The sequence below is a fragment of the Leuciscus leuciscus genome (genome assembly GCF_965113295.1).
Source record: "Leuciscus leuciscus genome assembly, chromosome: 21".
NCBI classification, from domain to species: domain Eukaryota; kingdom Metazoa; phylum Chordata; class Actinopteri; order Cypriniformes; family Leuciscidae; genus Leuciscus; species Leuciscus leuciscus.
The window spans coordinates 20,528,507-20,546,909 of record NC_138745.1 but is presented as its reverse complement, the minus strand read 5'-3'; the positions used below and the strand labels follow the sequence as shown (position 1 = coordinate 20,546,909).

Here is an 18,403-nt window from a genome sequence, read left to right as displayed (position 1 = left end):
ATTATTTTTTTGGAAACTAATCGTATTATTTACATTGAAACTATGTTGGGTGTCCAAAACATGGTGCTTTTTGTTAGTGTGTGTGGGCTGTTCATTCTCTTTCCCTCTGTATTCCGTATCATTTGCAGAGTCAAAATTAATCATTTGTTATGTGATCTTATGTAATGCAGTGTTTTATTTAAAGAAAATGATGAATTTTTAGAGAAGGGTGTTAAGGAAGTATACATTATTGAAAATGAAATGGCCTGTTAAATCTATGTGACATGCAGAAAGACACTTCAAAGTGTGTGCGTTCAGCTCTCTGATATACAGCAGACACTCTTTGACTTCAGGAAGCTTAAAGGAAAGGACGATTTAGAGAAGTGAAAATTAAACAGAGCCAGCAGGAAGACGGACAGACTTAGCATGCTGTGATTTCATTCTAAATGGGAGATGTTATATTTGAATCCTGAAAAATCTGTGGGATGTTATTATGTAAGGTTTGCTGTGGTAGGTCGGTGAGTGGTGGGATGTTGTTGATTTATTCAATGTTTTTGTGACTCTGCCATTCCAGAACTGCAGGAATGGCAATAAAGTTAAAAGTCCCATGTAGAAGCGCATGGCCTGCAGTCACCACTCCCTTCTTTCAGTCTTCAGCCCCCCCCGAGCTGCACTTCATTGAGGGTTAGATTTTAGTAGCAGACATGTTAATGCAGGACCTTTCTCTTCTGCACAAAACAGAAGTGATCCCTGTTAAGGCTTTTGGAAAACTATGCTGGCTTTTGCATACATTTGTTATTAGCAAGTTTATATGCACTGAAAGTTTTAGCCACAGAATAATTTCTGACAAAAATGCCATAAAATTATTTTTGTTTTGTCAAATAATTAGCTTTTTTAAATTGGTTTAATGTTTGCGACTTTGAGAAAAAACAGAGCACACGTAAAACTGACTCAGGTTTAATTAGATATAATGTAAACGACTTTTATGTTGATGGTAAAAAAGGTCACATTTACTGTTGATGAGGCACATGTACCCTCTCTGAGATTGAATTTTCTATGAGAAATCAAGACAGTAAATTCACTGCGTATGGAGGCATATTGTGGTCAGAATAAAAATTTTTTTTTTTTTTTTTTTATATATAATAGTTATTGTATGGCATTCAGAACTGAATTGAAAATGCCTTTTCCAATTCCTCAATTTGAATTGAGGTAGCATTAAATTCAAACTGCAGAAAAGCAACATTTTAAACAGATTTTTTCAAATTTACATTTCAAAATGTCAGTTTTGGCCCAGTTTGTCGAGAATTTTCAGTCAAGAATTTATATTTAATTGCATCACTTTTGGCAAGCCACATTTTAGCTGGAAAATTTATAAAAAACAATATTATTTAATTCAGAATTGAATTGAATTGAATTGAAAGTGCCCTTAAAATTACAATTCAGTTCCTGAATTTGAATTGGATTGGAATTGAGGTAGCAAATAGGATGCAGAATTAAAATGAACTTAAATTAATTTTCATCAAAAACAAATTTTTAACTGAAAAGCAGTTTCAAACAGATTTATTTTTAATTATTTGATTTGATTTAAAGAGCATTTTTAGCCCAGTTTGTACAGAAGTTCCTGTTTCAGACAAGAATTTTTGGTAATGATAACCAATCCACATATAGATGGAAAATGAATGTAGAGCTGTAGAACTGCAAGTTTAGGGTTTAGATGTAGGTTTGTTTGTTTTTTTACATTGATAGAAATTGGAAAATCTTGGAAATTCAAGCAACAGTTGACAAAATCAACAATATGCCACCAGAGTTATCGCTAAGAACTGTTTAAAGTGAATACGTTTAGGAGGGGGAACAAAGGCCTGAGGTAGGGTGTGTGTTGGGTAGCCGTCCTGAGCACTTGATTGCATAACTTTGTGTACAGAGCTGAAATCCTTCCTCGGAAAGCAGGCGGTCAGGAGAATGACGAGGGCCAAAGGTGATCTGGAATGTGTTTTGGCTTCAGTTTCTGGCTTGTAGTTTGCACACGTTTTCTTCTGTAGTAAACGAGTGACCTCAAATCAGTACACAAAGTTTTTGATCTCTCCTCCCCACTCTCCTGGAATGAATATAAAAAAAAAAGCCTTCAAGGAGCAGGAAAACTAGGAGTTACTCAACACAGCTGAAAGCAGAGCCTGAAAGCAGCACTTAGCCAGTAATAAGGAAGAAACCGACTCGCAGAGACACAAACACTTGTGCTAACACACCCACATCTGTAGGGCGTGCACACACACGCCAGCTAGAGCGGAGGAAGGTGAGGGGCGCACAGACACACCCTGTGTTCTTGGATCTACTGCGGGAATTATCTCTCAGCAGAACAGCCTGGAGTTCAGTCAGCCAACTTCATTCAACTTGCTCTGTTGTTCGGTCTTGAAATGGATTAATAAAGTGTGGACGTGATTGTATCCGTATCCTTCTGCAGTGGAAGGATATGGCCATACATTCAGGTACAGTACTTGCACGTTTGGGTTTTTGGGAATTAAGTCATGTTGAGGTGAGGTGTGGTATCTGTGGTTGAGGTTTAACAACTTTGTTTAATAGTTAAGCCTGCTGTTTGTGAAGTCCTGCACAGGATTTATTGCTGTTTGAACTGAGGTCTCACTAAACCACAACATTTACTAACTCTTGAGCCAAAGCAATCCAGATTTTTAGCTGTTGAAGATGTTAAGCATTTATTTATTTTTTGGTATGGAAAGTAAGTTTTACTGATAAACAGTTGTGGAATGAGACTGATTATTTATTCCACATGAGTATTCATTCTAGTAACCATTATATGTTTAATTTGAACTACATCTATTAACTTTTTATTTATTTGCCTTTATCTGGACAATTGAGCATCAGTGTTATTTTAGTATTATTTATATACTCTCATAGTATTTATTTTGAATTGGCATTTATTTGTCAAATTTCAGTTATTTTAGTTTTAGTAATTTTATGAAGATTTTATTTCTTTTTTAATATTTCTATTTGTTTATTTTTAATTAAGTTTCACAAATTTTACTACAACTTTAACTTATTTTATTTCAGCTGGAAAGGCAAAATTTCTAATTTCTAGTTTTGTTTTTTTAAGTTTTGTTTTTGTCTAATATTTATATTTTTAAGCTTTATTATAATTAACAAAAACATTTTTAATAGTTTTAGTTGAACCATAACACTTTGGAGCATAGACAGAAAAGAAGGGGTGTTAGAAGGGGAAAGGGGACATGACCCAGGTCGGATTTGAACGTCCTGAGGATGACAACAACTTCATTTTTTAAGATGCTCTTTTGTGCATGAAACTTGCAAAGAAACCGAGAAAGCAGAATATATATAACCCAAAAATCCTTCATTTGCCTGTGACACACCCCCAAACACTTCAGAGCATCAAAGCACACTTACTTGTACTTCTTACTCTACTACTCTTTTCTGCTTTCATACTTTCAAGTGGAATTCTCCAGAATGATACACTATAGAAACAGATATGTGAAGAGCCCACCCTGGAATTGCTCGAGCTGGCTGCTGGAAAGGGCGGGATGTGTCAGTGATGAATAGGAGTTTTCCTTCTCTCTGTTGTTAAAACCAGCTGTTTTCTCCCTGAGGTCTGGCAGTGGAGCTCAGGGCTTTGAGGAAAAGTACAGACTCCTTTTGGGACAGAATGTCTGGGTCAGCAAGACAAGGAAGCATACAGAGTTACCATGTCATGTTTAATACTCTTAGACAAGGAGGGTTGACAGCATTCTGGCAAAAGTCTGTGTAAAGAGTGATTGATTATCTGCGAAAATCCCGTCCTCCAGATGGAGATTCCTTGACGTGAGTTATTAGATAAAAGAAAGTTATGTGGACTTCGGTGCCAGTCACCATGAGTTACTAATGTTGATTTTTAACTGCAACTGATGGATTGATCGAAGCTCTCTGGTCATTTTCAGTCCCATTGCCACAGTTAATATTTGCAATTGGTATTTAAAGTGATATTTCTATGTGTGGTTGCATAAAATGCATGATTTGCATGCTTTCCAGAGCACAGTTACTCTGCAGTGGGTTTTGCACTGACTGTCTTTGGGTTGTGCTGTTATGTAACATCTTAGGGATGCTTGCCAAGTTTAACTCCAGCATGCTTACACAGGCCCTAAACATAACAGGATGGAGGTAGGAACAGGGAAACGAGAGCCATTGCTACACACAATCCACAGCTGGGCTTAATCCTCAAGCAGTCATCTAGGCATCTTCTGTCTTGCATACTAACAGGTCAGGTGAATCATAACACTGGAAAACACACCTTCCTTATTGTGGTGTTTATGATGAAATGACAACTTGGCTGACAACAGGATGAATGGATATTCCAGGAACAGGGAAGCTTCCTAGAATTATCTGGCTTTGTTGTTAAGAAAGAAGTGTGTACTTGTACTTGCAGGCACAGACAGAACCTCTGGTGGTTATTAAAGTGGCCTTTTTAAGATTACCTCATTTTAGAGCTTTGATATATTTGATTTGTTCGAGTACAGTATGCCAGAACCAATAATGCACTCATGTCCTCGAGCTATGAAAAGTGCTTTGTCAGACAGACATCCTCAGTGATGCATCCAATGCACAAAATATCTGCATACATATAACCCTTCAACCAGATTCCTGGTATATCACGATTTCACACAAATACATATAAAATGTTAATATAAATAAACTTTAATATGTCATATATAGCCTATATGCATGCACACACAGTAGGTCAGTAAGATTTGTTTAATAAAATATTTTAAAATGGGCAAAATCAGTATTGGAATGATTTCTGAAGGATCGTGTGACACTAAAGACTTACAACTTTTAAATTGTAATAATATTTCACAATATTGTTTTACTATACTTTTGGTCAAGAAAAAAACTTTGCTTGTGCTCTGAAATCCTGAGCGATATTGATCTTACAAACGTGTATAATTTAGTTTTGTTTATGTTTAAGCTACTGGACATAAACAGGAATACGAGGGAACCACTCCTATCAACTGCTTTGTTTTTGTCTGTTCTTGTATTTCCAGCTTTTCGGCTGAATTGATAGCATCCACTGACTCATTCACATATCAATGGTTGTAGATATGATTATATACAGAGAGCACCTTTTGTCACAAAACAAATTATATCCTGGTGAAATCTTTCCGCAGGATTTCCATCTCGGATAACGTTTGCAGAATTTGGGGAATATATGCTTTTGCTTGTCCTTAATTCTCTGTAAAAACACAGTGTAAAGGAAAGTGTGGTGTCAGATTTCAATTGTGTTGAAAAAGTGACACCTTTACAAAGGACACAGAAGATAATGATCAGTGCGACAAAACTTAACGACTCTCCCTTACCAGGCTAACAAGTCATGACAGGCCAGGGTTAAATACTCAGACGTTATTTTTCAGGTTTAAAAGAATGTGCATTGTTTCATGGCAATTATCTGTGTATATCGGTAATGACACCACAGATCAAAAAACAACATTGTATCCTAACCCAAGTCACAGTGTGACAATTTCCAGCAACAAGCAATTTCTCCACACTGAATGTGAAACTCCTATGCAATGTGCCACAATTGTCCAATCAGAATTAGAGACCACAAAATATTGCTTTATGACAATTACAATAGTTTTTTTTCTATCTTTCCAAAAACATATGCATAACCAATTTTTATATAATTTTCTATTAATTTTCTATTATTTAATTCATTTAAAATGTATTAATGTATTATTTATTTAACTTAATGGTCACACTTTAGTTTAGGGTCCAGTTCTCTTTATTAACTAACTACTAACTATGACTTTTGCGTCAATAAACTCCTAATGACTGCTTATTAATAGTTAGTAATGCAGTTGTTTAGTTTAGGTATTGGGTGAGATTAAGGGATGTAGAAAATGGTCATGCAATTAATATGTGCTCTATAAATACTAATAAACAGCCAATATTCTAGCAATGTGCATGCTAATAAGCAACTTGTTAATAGTGAGAATTGAACCTTAAACTAAAGTGTTACCAACTTAGTTAATTTATTTTTAATAATAATAATTTAGTAGTTATTTAAGCAATTTATGTTGTTTTGTTTCATCTTTGTTTTCAGTGTCTAAGCTGCACTTTTCTCTCAGTCTGTCTAATTAAAGGATATTTGATGTAGAGTTATGAGAAGCTGTATTTGAAACCAACAGGATTTCACAGTGGGTGGAACTACCATGCACAACTTTTGCAGAACTACGCTCAACGTTGCTTTGTGTCACTTCTGGTTAAGACACGGTGCATGGTTTAACTATGTAAAGCCTGACATGTGAAATAATAGTCTGAAAAAAGCAGTTTATTGAACTTTTAGACAGAATCTAAACAAAGTTTGTAATGTAAATCAATCAGAGGTGTAAAGAGTACCTGGAAACTATACTTGAGTACTTTTAAAGATACCTTACAGCAAAAATGACTCCATTACAAGTCACCAATACAAATCACTGATTCACCAACTACCTGCTAATGCACTCGCATAAAGTATTGTTGAAGTTTGAGTGAGTAAAGGCGAAACGCACAAGATATAGTACCTTCAATGCTCTTAGATGCCGATATTGCTTCTTTATAGCAGATATAAACAGCTACAGAAAGGAAGGATTAGGTGCCATGCAAAATGTAACAACAAATTGCATTACTCATCACAAATGCATTGGAATATAGAGTACATATACTTATTCAAAAAATATAGTCAAGTAGAGAGTAAAAATCTTTGATCCTTAGTAAAACTACAAACGACTTTGTAGTTACATTTTTACATTTACTCAAATACTTTACACCACTGAAATCAACAGTATGGCAGACTAATGATATTTAAATGGTTAGATTATTATCAAAGTTCTGTAGTTTTTATTGTGGCAGCAAAACATAATGCAATGCAGTACAATGATGATTAGAAGATGTACAAAAAACATTTCTCAAAAGCTTGATATATCATATTTGATGCTCAAATTTTAACATGATTTTTCTAAAAGTGATGTATGTATAATCAAGTAAACCCTAGTTGTTTCAGTCCAGAAAGTGTTCATCCTGAAATATTACTATCAATATAAATGTTATCTTACGTTAACCTTTATAGTTAAGATTTTTTTTATAGTTATGTCAGTTACGATTTCACTGAAAGTAGCTCGACCTGAAGGGGGACATTTTTAGAATTACACTTTTACTTAAAGAATAAACTACTAATCAGAAGAAAAAAAAAGGCAGAAGCTTTGTAGGCTTTGTAGGGTTAAGTCAACTCTTGAGTTGTAAAGCCTAGAAGGGAACAGAATATGTATGAGAAGGTCAAAACATATAAAAATAAGAGTCATGATTTGCAGAGATGCCGGAAAGTAGGGCAGGAGGTAGAGAGGTTTGGGTGACATGAGTTCAGAAAGATGTTATGTAACACATTCAGAAAAACGGGAGAGCTTGGACGTGAACCTCTCTTCTTCACTCTCTCCTCCCATAACCTCATTTGTCCCTTTTGCGCTTTAGCAGCATATATTACTGGAATCAGGAACTGGCCTGATTTTCTGTGTACTTTTTTCGTTCCTTCAGATTTTCACTTTTACATGAAAACTTGTTTTTGGGGCCCAATTTGGATTAAATTGAGGAGATTTGTTGTATAATCCTGTTTTGTGTGTCTGGCTCTCATGTGCTTATCATTTTGATGACTTTATGGCAGTAGGTTGCCTTACGTCATTGTATAAATGAAGGCTGCATGAAAACTGGTCCTCTAGGAACTTCTGGCTAGTACTGGAAAATGAAGTAATGATGACGGTGTTTCCAGTAAGTGATTGAAAGCAGAAAGGAAAAGTATTTTAATGTGGTGTAAACATCTAACAGTGAAAAGAAACTGATTCTCTGAAAATAGAACAGTGTAGATGTAATAGAAAATCAACCTCTCCATTTTGGGATTGAGGAAATGTTTTCATTACTTTAAATATATACTTCAAAATAATTAGTGGTTATGGAAGAAGCTCAGGTTAATTTAATCTCAATATAAATCTTGTAAATGCCAAAGCGGATGTGACCGCTGCAAAATCTGTATCAGTTCTGTATCATAAGTTAACTTTTGCCAGTAATGATTAACTAGCATTGGTTCTAACAGCCATAATGAATTGTTTGCATTGCTTGTAATAAAAATACATCACATTACTCATTTGGGTGTTTTAGATCTGTCTGAGAGCCAGATGAACTTTGGTTTTATTATCTGTGGTGCTTTACTTGATAAAGGTGGTGTTTTGTTCTTCGCAGTGACTTATGGGCTTAGTATAGACTGCACTAGACTTCCTCTGTGGTCAGTCGGCACTTCGCAGGGCTGGGCCCTTCTGGTCAATGACAGCATGAGTGTCAACTGTGATGATCACAGCGATGAGCTTGTGGGCTAAAAGCAGATCACGCTAATGTTTTTGTCTCTGGGGAGTCTGTGCATAGTGACCTTCATTTCTGTGTAATATAATAATATGACTGTTTATCATTAGAGCACACATTTTCATATTTAATCTGAACGAAAATTATAGTGACCAAAAACATATTTTAAGTGAATCACACAAAAAAAATGTTTGGGAGAAATTATATATTTATTTTCTAGGGTTGTTTTGGACCCCATTAAATTTAATTGTATGGAAAAATTATTTATATAAAATATATTTTTTAATACGATTTATTTATTTATTTTTTATTTTTTATTTTCCAGAAGAAAGTCACACAGGTTTGGAATGAGTGTAAGTAAATGATGACAATTTTAATTTTGGGGTCAAGTATCCAAGCAACACTAAAGAACTCTTTTTTATCGTAAAATAATAATTTCAAAATCGTTTCAGTTGTTCATCTAGTGGTAACAGGGTGAAAGGCACTTCTGGATTCGCTTTGCAGCCCTATAACTGCTATAACCGCACTATGCAAATTTGTCAGATCGGGTAGCGTTTCTGTAGTTCGAATGAGACATAAGAAACTACAAATTTGACTTACTTTACGGCAAGTGTTACAATAGTCATCATTTTGTTTTTCTTCGTTTCTGATGTCGCAATACATCAATACAATAAAAAGCCGGTGCTGGTTAAACAGCAAGCGCGCGTGCGACAGTAGGCTGCGGTAGGCGAAATTATTTACGACAGCGATAATGGACAATTCTGCTTCCAACCTGTAGGGGAACGGAAGAGGAGAAGTTCTTTCCCCGTCATTGATGCAATTTTCCAAGTACACCTGGCTGCAGCCTGCAGATCGGGGCGGGGCTGCACCTGGGGCGGGGCTGCACGTGCAGCCCCGCCCATAACGCTTCTCATTGGTTAGGGGCAAAGTGATGACGTCGATCGAGGCGGGGCCGCACCTGGGGCTTCTCGTTGGTTAGTGGCACAGTAATGACGTCGACGCCACGGTAAACAGGAAATGCGGTTGAAAACTCATGCGCCATATCGCGCTGACAGCGCATGCGTCGTATTTGCGTTAAGTGGTGACATCACGCGTCTTAAAAACGCTTGCGCAAATTTGAAATAATACTTTAATAAAATGATAAAGTATTAAAACAACTCTAAAGTAATAATGAAAGCAGCAAAAAGTAGTTGAGCATATATCCATAGTTTTAACTATGTCTGATCTAAGGTAAACATAAGGAATTACAGAGTATAGGCTATATATTGTGCAATATCTGTGTAGTATTTTAAAAGTTTTTTACATTCTGTTACACTTCACTGTGTAAATTACAAAATTACTGTAAACATTAATGGCACCTTATATATTTCTTATTTTAATCATTCCTCTGTAATAGTTCTTGTTTATTTTTGTGCATTAGGTTATTATAAAACATTTATGCCAATAAAGTAGTTTTAAGTTAAACTAACTACATGCAGTACATTGTCAATCTCTGTCTGTATCCCATATTATGCATGCCAACTCAAAAAAACAAACTCATACCAGTGATAACTTTTATTTCAAAACAAAAATAATTGTGTAAAAGAGATATGCACACATACAGATAATCACGTACATCAACCGTACACACACACACACACACACACACACACACACACACACACGTGTACGTACGTACACACACGCACGCGTGTACGTACACACACGCATACGTATACACACAGACAGACGCGTACGTACACACACACACACGCGCACACACACACGCGTACATACACACACACACACTCACACACACACACGTGTACGTACGTACACACACGCACGCGTGTACGTACACACACGCATACGTATACACACAGACAGACGCGTACGTACACACTCACACACACACACACACACACGTACGTACACGTACGTACACTCTCACACACACACACACACACACACACACACACACGTACGTACACTCACACACACACACACACACACACACGTACGTACACTCACACACACACACACACACACACGTACGTACACACACACACACACACACACACACACACACACAAACGTACGTACACTCACACACGTACGTACACACACATCCGTACGTACACTCTCACACACACACACACACACACACACACACACACGTACGTGTGTGTGTGTGTGTGTGCGTGTGTGTGTGTGTGTGTGTGTACGTACGCGTCTGTCTGTGTGTATACGTATGCGTGTGTGTACGTACGCATGTGTGTGTACGGTTGATGTACGTGATTATCTGTATGTGTGCATATACACTCACAAACGTACGTACACTCACTCACACACACACACACACACACACACACACACACACACACACACACACACACACACACACACACACGCGTACGTACACTCACTCACACACACACACACACACACACACACACACGTACGTACGTAACACTCACACACACGTACGTACACTCACACACACACACGTACGTACACTCACTCACACACGTACGTACACACACACACACACACGTACGTACACTCACACACGTACGTACACTCACACGCGTACGTACACTCACACACAATCTACTCAGCCTGAAAAAAAAACTGTCAACCGAGCAATAGCCCTCAACCTCCTTCTCAGAATAAAGTCCCCGCAGGACTCTGCTTCGGCCATCACCCACAAACCCAGGTGGGCAGTCCTTGTATACTTCAGTGCAGTGCAAGCACAGAGTCAGCGAGTAGGGCACCCGGAACTCTTGCCTAAATTGTCTGGAAAATGCACTCCAGTTCACAACACCTAATTTAGATCAAATACAGAACAAACAATATTGAATAATTTTAAAGAGAGGCATTAACATAGTACAGAGTCATACAAGGAATTTATTTTTTATACATTTTAAACATATTATAGGAAAATGTTAGACAAGATATGCTTGAGTGTTATTGGCTTTGTCTGTAAAGTACCTAAGAGACTTACTTTGTTTATGAACAACAAACTAGTTAAAAAAGTTTGTCAACACAAACTTTAATTTGGCTTGAGAAAGCCTATCCTAAAAGTTTGAAATAGTTTTAAAAGCTTGAAGGTTATTTTTATATATTTATTTTTTTATATATACCTTATATTTATATATATTTATATATATATTAATAACAATAATATCAAAATACATTTAATCAATGTATTCATAGAAAAAGAATATCCTACAATATATCTTTGTATATTAATATTAACTCTTAAATCCTAGCCTATATTTCTTCTCCTGGTTTAGTTTTGCCACTATATTTCTTTTTAAGGGCCTCTGTTGTTTTAACCTATGGTTTTAACACTATATCCTAATCCCACCAAAACCACAGACACCACGCACACCACGCAAACGCGCGCACACACACACACACACACACACACACACACACACACACACACACACACACACACACACACACACACACACACACACACACACACAGACCTACGCTGTCCTAGTTATTTGTGTGATATGATGAGTAAAGTTAGCACTACACGATCTCATTTTTACACCAATTAACATCACACTAAACGCCACTTCAGAATTAAAAATGGTAAAATAAAATGTAAATAAAATTAGAACAAAAAAAGAGTAGCTTGCCTGTAATGTACTCACCATGCAGCGATGAACATGAAAACATGCTAGAATCACGTCATGACTTCACGCCACTAACCAATGAGAAGAGATGTTGGTGGGAAGAGACGTGCAGCCCCGCCCCAGGTGCGGCCCCGCCTTGATTGACGTCATCAGTTGCCACTAACCAATGAGAAGCATTGTGGGCGGGGCTGCACCCGCCCCAGGTGCACCCCCGCCCAAATCTGCAGGCTGCAGCCAGGTGCTTCTCCAATTTTCTGGCAATACATATTTTCCCTTTTATACGGTAGAGGGCACTATTTCGCATCTTCTGAAAGAGTACAGAATCTCCAGATCAAAACACTAGCGAAGAAGCAAAAATAAGCAATACATATGCGTAAGCAATGCTTCTAATGTGATCATCAAATATTAAACGCATATATATCAAAACTGCCTAAGGTTACATAATGAAATGTCAAACCTATGAAGAGGTTTAGGACTGTGCAAGCTTTGGCCAATCTATGATTGGCGCGATCTACTCAATCTATGTTTTGAACATCGTTCTGAACCCAATCCGGGCATAGACCTTGACAAAATTTATTTTTCTCAGCTTTTTCTTCAATGTTTTTTTTTTGTATTAAACTTACCCACATTCAAATGTTGATTTAAAAAAAGAATGCTTGAACCTAGAATAAAATGTTGTTGTTGTTGTTTGAAAGCAGGGGCTTTGTTCTTTCTCTTGATGTTTTGTATGTTCAGATATTCATACAACAAAATATTATTGGGACCATAAAAGTTTTGTGAAAATAAAAAATGCTGGGCTGGCTGGCAGCTTTTTTTTAAAAGAATGCTGGCGGGGAAAGAGTTAGGTGATTAACATATACTTTATCCAAATTTACAATTGCCATCCTTTAGTGTTTTGTTTCTTTGAACATTGTTTTTGTGTGTGTTTGTTAGAAAATGTGCGTGAGTCATGTTTGCAAGAACTCTAGCGGAGGGTAACCCTATCCAGTGCTTGCACAGGTGATACTGAGCTGAATATAGAGCCTTTTGGCCAGCTGGCCTTACTATTTAAAACCCGGGTGGGGGGATGAGGGGCTTCGCCAACAGTCCAATATGTGTGGTGTAAGTGAGCCGGACAATTCCTGACTTTATCTGCCAGAAAGTAGGGAAAGGTCAAAGGAAGCCCACATTCTTCCTGTGACCTCCTTCCTTCCACTCTCTCTGCTCATGTCACTGGGACTCCCGAGAGCCCCGCATGACACCTTTTCTGAGAGCGTTGTGAGAGGTTTCCATATTAAATACCTTGTGAAATGTGAACTGTGTTTGCTGTTAGCATGTAATATGTGAGAGGGTTGATCTGTTCCTTTTCTACATTTAATTTTTCACTTGATATGCATGTGAGAAACACCAATTAGAAGCTCATAGTTTGTGAACATTTTATAAAAGAACATTTGTTGTCTTTCAAACAAAAGTATATACATAGAATTTGATCTTTTTACGTTTTCATGAAAAATGAATGACCACAAATTAATTTTTCATTTAAAAATATTATAATCCTGAAAATAATGTATCATGCTTTCCACAGAAATATTAAAGGGCTACTTCACCCAAAAATGAAAATGTAAGACTTTCGTTCATCTTCAGAACTCACATGAATGAATTTTTATTGAAAAATGATTTCTGTCTCGTCTATAGACTGCTATGCAACTACCACTTTGACGCTTCAAAAAGTTCATAAAGAGAATCGAGCACTTTAGTCCAAATTTTCAGAAGAGACTCGATCACTCTATATGATGAACAGATAGAATTTAGGCTTTTATTCAACAACATATTCAATAACATTTAACAGAAGGTTAGCCGAACCTGCTGGACCTGAGAATGAACCTCATTGGTTCTTGCGGAAGCTCAAACGTGCTGCGTAACATGAGAATGAACCTCGTCGGTTCTCTCATGTCAAGTGAACATGCTTGAGCTTCCAAGTTTACCATATCTTATGCGTGCGTTGATGAATATTTATATGTGAATAAAAACCTAAATTCAATCTGTTCCTCATATAGAGCTCAATTAAATATTCAAAACTATAGTAAGTGGTTGGTTTGGGTTTTTGACCCAATGAAATGGAGCTGATGGGGTGAATGGTGGTCTTCCATATTGTAGAGCGTAAACGAGAGGCAACAGCTGAGCTGAAGCGAGCGTTCATTGGCACTCAGCGGACCCTCCTCTGTGTATGAAGGCGAGAGACACGCTGTTCTGTGAATGTCTTCTGCTGAGTGCAGAGCAGGCTCTGTGCTCTGCTGTCCTCACCTTTGTGCATTTGCTTCATTTTCTGTCTCTGCATGACGCAGTTGCGGAGCTTCTGCATCCATCTTTGAGAATAAAAGAGGACAAATTAAAGGATCAGATTTTGGATGAGGAAGAAACCAAGTGGAAGCTGTCTGTTCTCTATTTCTTTGATTTGAAACGCTGTAAATACTGTTGTTGTGGACTAACATACCTAGCAATCCATTTTCCTCACTTTTGGACCATCGATGGAATATCAATTTCGACTTTGAGACATTTGCAGAGACTTGCAACACTGGATACAAACATGCTGGACACTAACCACTGCCTTCACATTGATGCTTCCTCTTTTGAGGATCAACTCATCCAAAATGATCAAGAGAAGATGTCTTGGAGTCTGGACTGTGACAATCATGCATATCATAGCCTCAAAGAAGGTGGGCCGTGTTGTTTTTATGCTTTTACGGAGTATAAATAAAGCACCCTCCAGGTGCTGCACCCAACTTAATACCTTGAATTTAGCTTCATTATTTGCTCATCCTGAATCTCAACACGTTAGACCTGATTATTCTAGTGTCTTAGTGGTGAGATCACCCCAGCTGCTCATACAGAGCCAAGAGCGAGCACCGGTTGACCTGCAAACTGTGCCAGGCCTAGGGATTTTGTGGACGGTCAGCAAGAGGCGTGTTTAATTAAGACCCCAGACACACAGGCACTTGGATTAACCCAGTTGTCTGCATGATTTGATGTTTTTTGATCTGAATGTTGACGCCACTTTCCAGGTCTCCCACAGAATTTTCCAGGCTGGCAAAGAGAAGATTGAGAGAGTGTTGGCATTTAAAAGTGTCTTATTGATTTACAGTATCAGGCCAGGTTGTTGGAGAGGTGCGAGAGGGCTTGTGTTTCTTCTTCAGTAGCTACAAAAATAGTGCTTAGCAACGCTAAGGAGTGGGTGGTCAAAAACAGCTGTTAAAATGAAGTGAGAATAGGAAGAATTAAGAACAAATAGTGGAACTTTATTCAATTTGCAAGTGAGAAACGGAGTGGGTGTTCTGGAATTTTATGGGAACTTGTGACAAAAAAGGGGTCCTAATTTAAGCGCAGGCCAGGGTACACATCCTCACAGCTGATCGCCAAAACAGCAATTGGTTTTGTCACCTTACACCTTAAAAATAAAGGTTCCAAACGGGAGTGAATGGTTGGTCTTGGCATGCTGAACTACAGTAATTGAGCGCAGACAGTGTTCTGGTTTCATGATCCCCAAACGTAGTGTCTGTGAAGGTCAGAACAGCTGACCAGTGCACACAAAGCAATGCCATGTGGGTGATGATGTCATTGTGTCAGGATTGACAGGTGCACACCTCTAAAGCGTCCCGGGATGCCATCAATACTCATGAGCCACATCCCTCCCAACGTGACATTTGACACAATGGTACCGTAACGGCTTCTTTTTCACAGAACAAAGCAATAACAAATCTCAAAAGCTGTCTACACACCACCACCCTCTTTTATAGTCATTGAGCAACTTACTCAATGTATTGTGCCTGCATGCAAGTTCCCAATTTGAAGAACGCCTATTGCCTCTAGTTTGAAAAAGTGGTTGAGTGTGGTAAAACGGGAAGTATGAAAACCACCCAAACAACCTCAAAATTCACAGTCCCTCCCATCAGCATTCACCCTTTAGCTAGTAAGATACCGAAAGAGGGCCGGTTGAGCTCTTGTCTTGTCTATGTTATGGTCATCTGGCTGCAGCCGTCTGTCATTCTCTGTATCTGAACCCTTTTCCTCTCTCCTCATGCAGTTCTTCAGCTCAAACTACAACAAAGAAGGACGCGAGAGGAGTTGGTCAGTCAAGGAATCATGCCTCGTAAGTCACATTTTACTCCTTTAGTTATGTCAAGCATCACATGTTTATATATACATATGTACATATACATGTACTTGCTGCAAATGCAGATTGCAATGTATTAGGTTATTAATTTTGGGAATGTTTGTGCAGGCTTCATATATTAGTATAAGTATTTGGACACTTAATGTATTAATTTCTGTGCATTATATATCAAAATATCACACTAATGGCGTTTATTTTATAGTAATATAGCATAAACACTTCAAGCAAAACATTTGAAGTTTCAGGTGAAACAACAAATATATTCTGCAAAATTAAGCTTGTGGTTAATCCTATAAAGCCTAGTGTATTGTATTTGATACATGAATTTCTAAGGCCTCTAAGTTATCAACATAATCAAAACTTTGCTGAAAAAACTGTTGTATATATCTATATGATCTACTACATTCATTCTGCCCTGTGATTGATAATTCACATTTAAGTTGCTGTTGTGGTGCTGCTATAGCCACAAGTATTTCATGTTAGTGTAGTAAAGGATATTGCACCATTCAAATTAATTATTTCAACAATGCTTATGTAGAAATCAACGCCATTTCAAAATAAAAAATATTAAGCTATGCATGTTTCTGACAGTATGTGCATTATTATGCATGTTGTTGAGAAAACATAGGCTCAAGCTGGCATTATTTGATGAGACAGTCCACTAGCTGTGGTCTAGCATGTCCTCAATAGAAGACTTGACTCTTGTTTGCCAACACAGTCATTGTGAAAGGGCTTGTTGTGTTATCAGGTGGATCTACTTCCCCTATTGTTTCCACTTCCTTATTCTGTGTTCTGCTCATCAGGCAAGAGGATTTGCAGTTTTCACACTGTGCTTTCTATGTAGCCTCTGTGGAAAGGAGGAAGTTCCCCAGCAGCTCTAGCTTTGCTCTTTAAAAGCGTCAGCCAAAAATGAACTGTTTATTTAGCTTTATACAGTATAGCACTAAACACTTACATTACAATATTATTTCACAATAGCTCCATTTTGCAAGACATTAAATGACATGGCATGCACATTTTCATCGCTCATGTCAAATCCAAAACCCCTCCATTACAGCACACATAAGAGCAGAATTATATTAAGATTTCGTAACTGTTTAATGTAACTGTATAAGGGTAGCTGACACATTATGCGTCCACTGACTTTATCAAAGTTTTTAGATTAAAATTGAAAGTTTATTCAGAGGCCACTGCACTGGTCTAACTAAACATTAGTAATACGTACAGTGGAGAAAATTATTTGATCCCCTGATGTTTGCCACTTATAAAGAAATGAAGGATCTATAATTTTTATGGTAGGTTTACCAGAAAAAACACGTTATATAAAGGTTATAAATTGAGCGTTTGATCGAGTGAAATAAGTATTTGATCCCAAACCAACCAGTAAGAATTCTGTCTCCCACAGATCGGTTATGTGCCCATGTGAATCACAGATTAGTCCTGTCACTTTTAGAAAGTACTCATAATATCATCTCGTTATTTGTATAAAAGACACCTGTCCACAGAATCTGTATCTTCCATTCCAACCTCTCCACCACCATGGTCAATACCAAAGAGCTGTCAAAGGACATCAGGGACAAGATTGTTGACCTGCACAAGTCTGGAATGGGCTATAAGACCATGAGCAAGAAGCTTGGAGAGAGGGAGACAACTGTTGGTGCCATTATTCGGAAATGGAAGAAATACAAAATCCATCAATCGCCCTCGGCCTGGAGCTCCGTGCAAGATCTCACCTCATGAGGTAAGGATGATCATGAGAAAGGTGAGGGATCAGCCCAGAACTACACGGGAGGAGCTTGTTAATAATATCAAGGCAGTTGGGACCACAGTCACCAAGCAAACCATTGGTGTAACACTACACTGCAATGGATTGAAATCCTGCAGCGCCCGCAAGGTCCCCCTGCACATGTAAAAGCCCGTCTGAAGTTTGCCAATGAACATCTAATGATTCAGAAAAGGCTTGGGAGAAAGTGCTGTGGTCAGGTGAGACCAAAATTGAGCTCTTTGGTACCAACTCAACTTGTCGTGTTTGGAGGAAGAGAAATGCTGACTATGGTGACCTCAAGAACACCATCCCTACAGTCAAGCACGGAGGTGGGAAACATTATGCTCTGGGGCTGTTTCTCTGCTAAAGGTACAGGAAGACTTCACTTTATTGCGGGGCTGATGGACAGGGCCATGTGCCGTAAAATCTTGGACGAGAACCTCCTTCCCTCGGCCAGAACACTGAAGATGGTTCGTGGATGGGTCTTCCAGCATGACAATG

The 18,403-nt window shown here is 38.0% G+C and overlaps 1 protein-coding gene and 1 long non-coding RNA gene across 5 annotated transcripts in view; one reads left to right on the top strand and one right to left on the bottom strand.

Annotated features, from left to right (window-relative positions):
- Positions 1-18,403, top strand: part of mrtfab (myocardin related transcription factor Ab) — a 39,361-nt gene that overhangs the window by 8,761 nt on the left and 12,197 nt on the right. For 3 of the 4 annotated variants that reach the window (XM_082151160.1, XM_082151161.1, XM_082151159.1), the window contains exon 4: positions 16,048-16,113. In XM_082151160.1, coding sequence (XP_082007286.1) covers positions 16,048-16,113 — 66 coding nt within the window. Of the gene's footprint in view, positions 1-1,127; positions 2,463-16,047; positions 16,114-18,403 lie in introns of those variants that run through there. The other variant, XM_082151162.1, reaches the window with a different exon arrangement.
- Positions 5,259-14,690, bottom strand: LOC309484778. Its single transcript, XR_014200966.1, has 2 exons — positions 12,252-14,690; positions 5,259-9,192 (listed from the first exon to the last, which is right to left on the bottom strand). It is a non-coding gene; the product is annotated as an uncharacterized lncRNA (long non-coding RNA).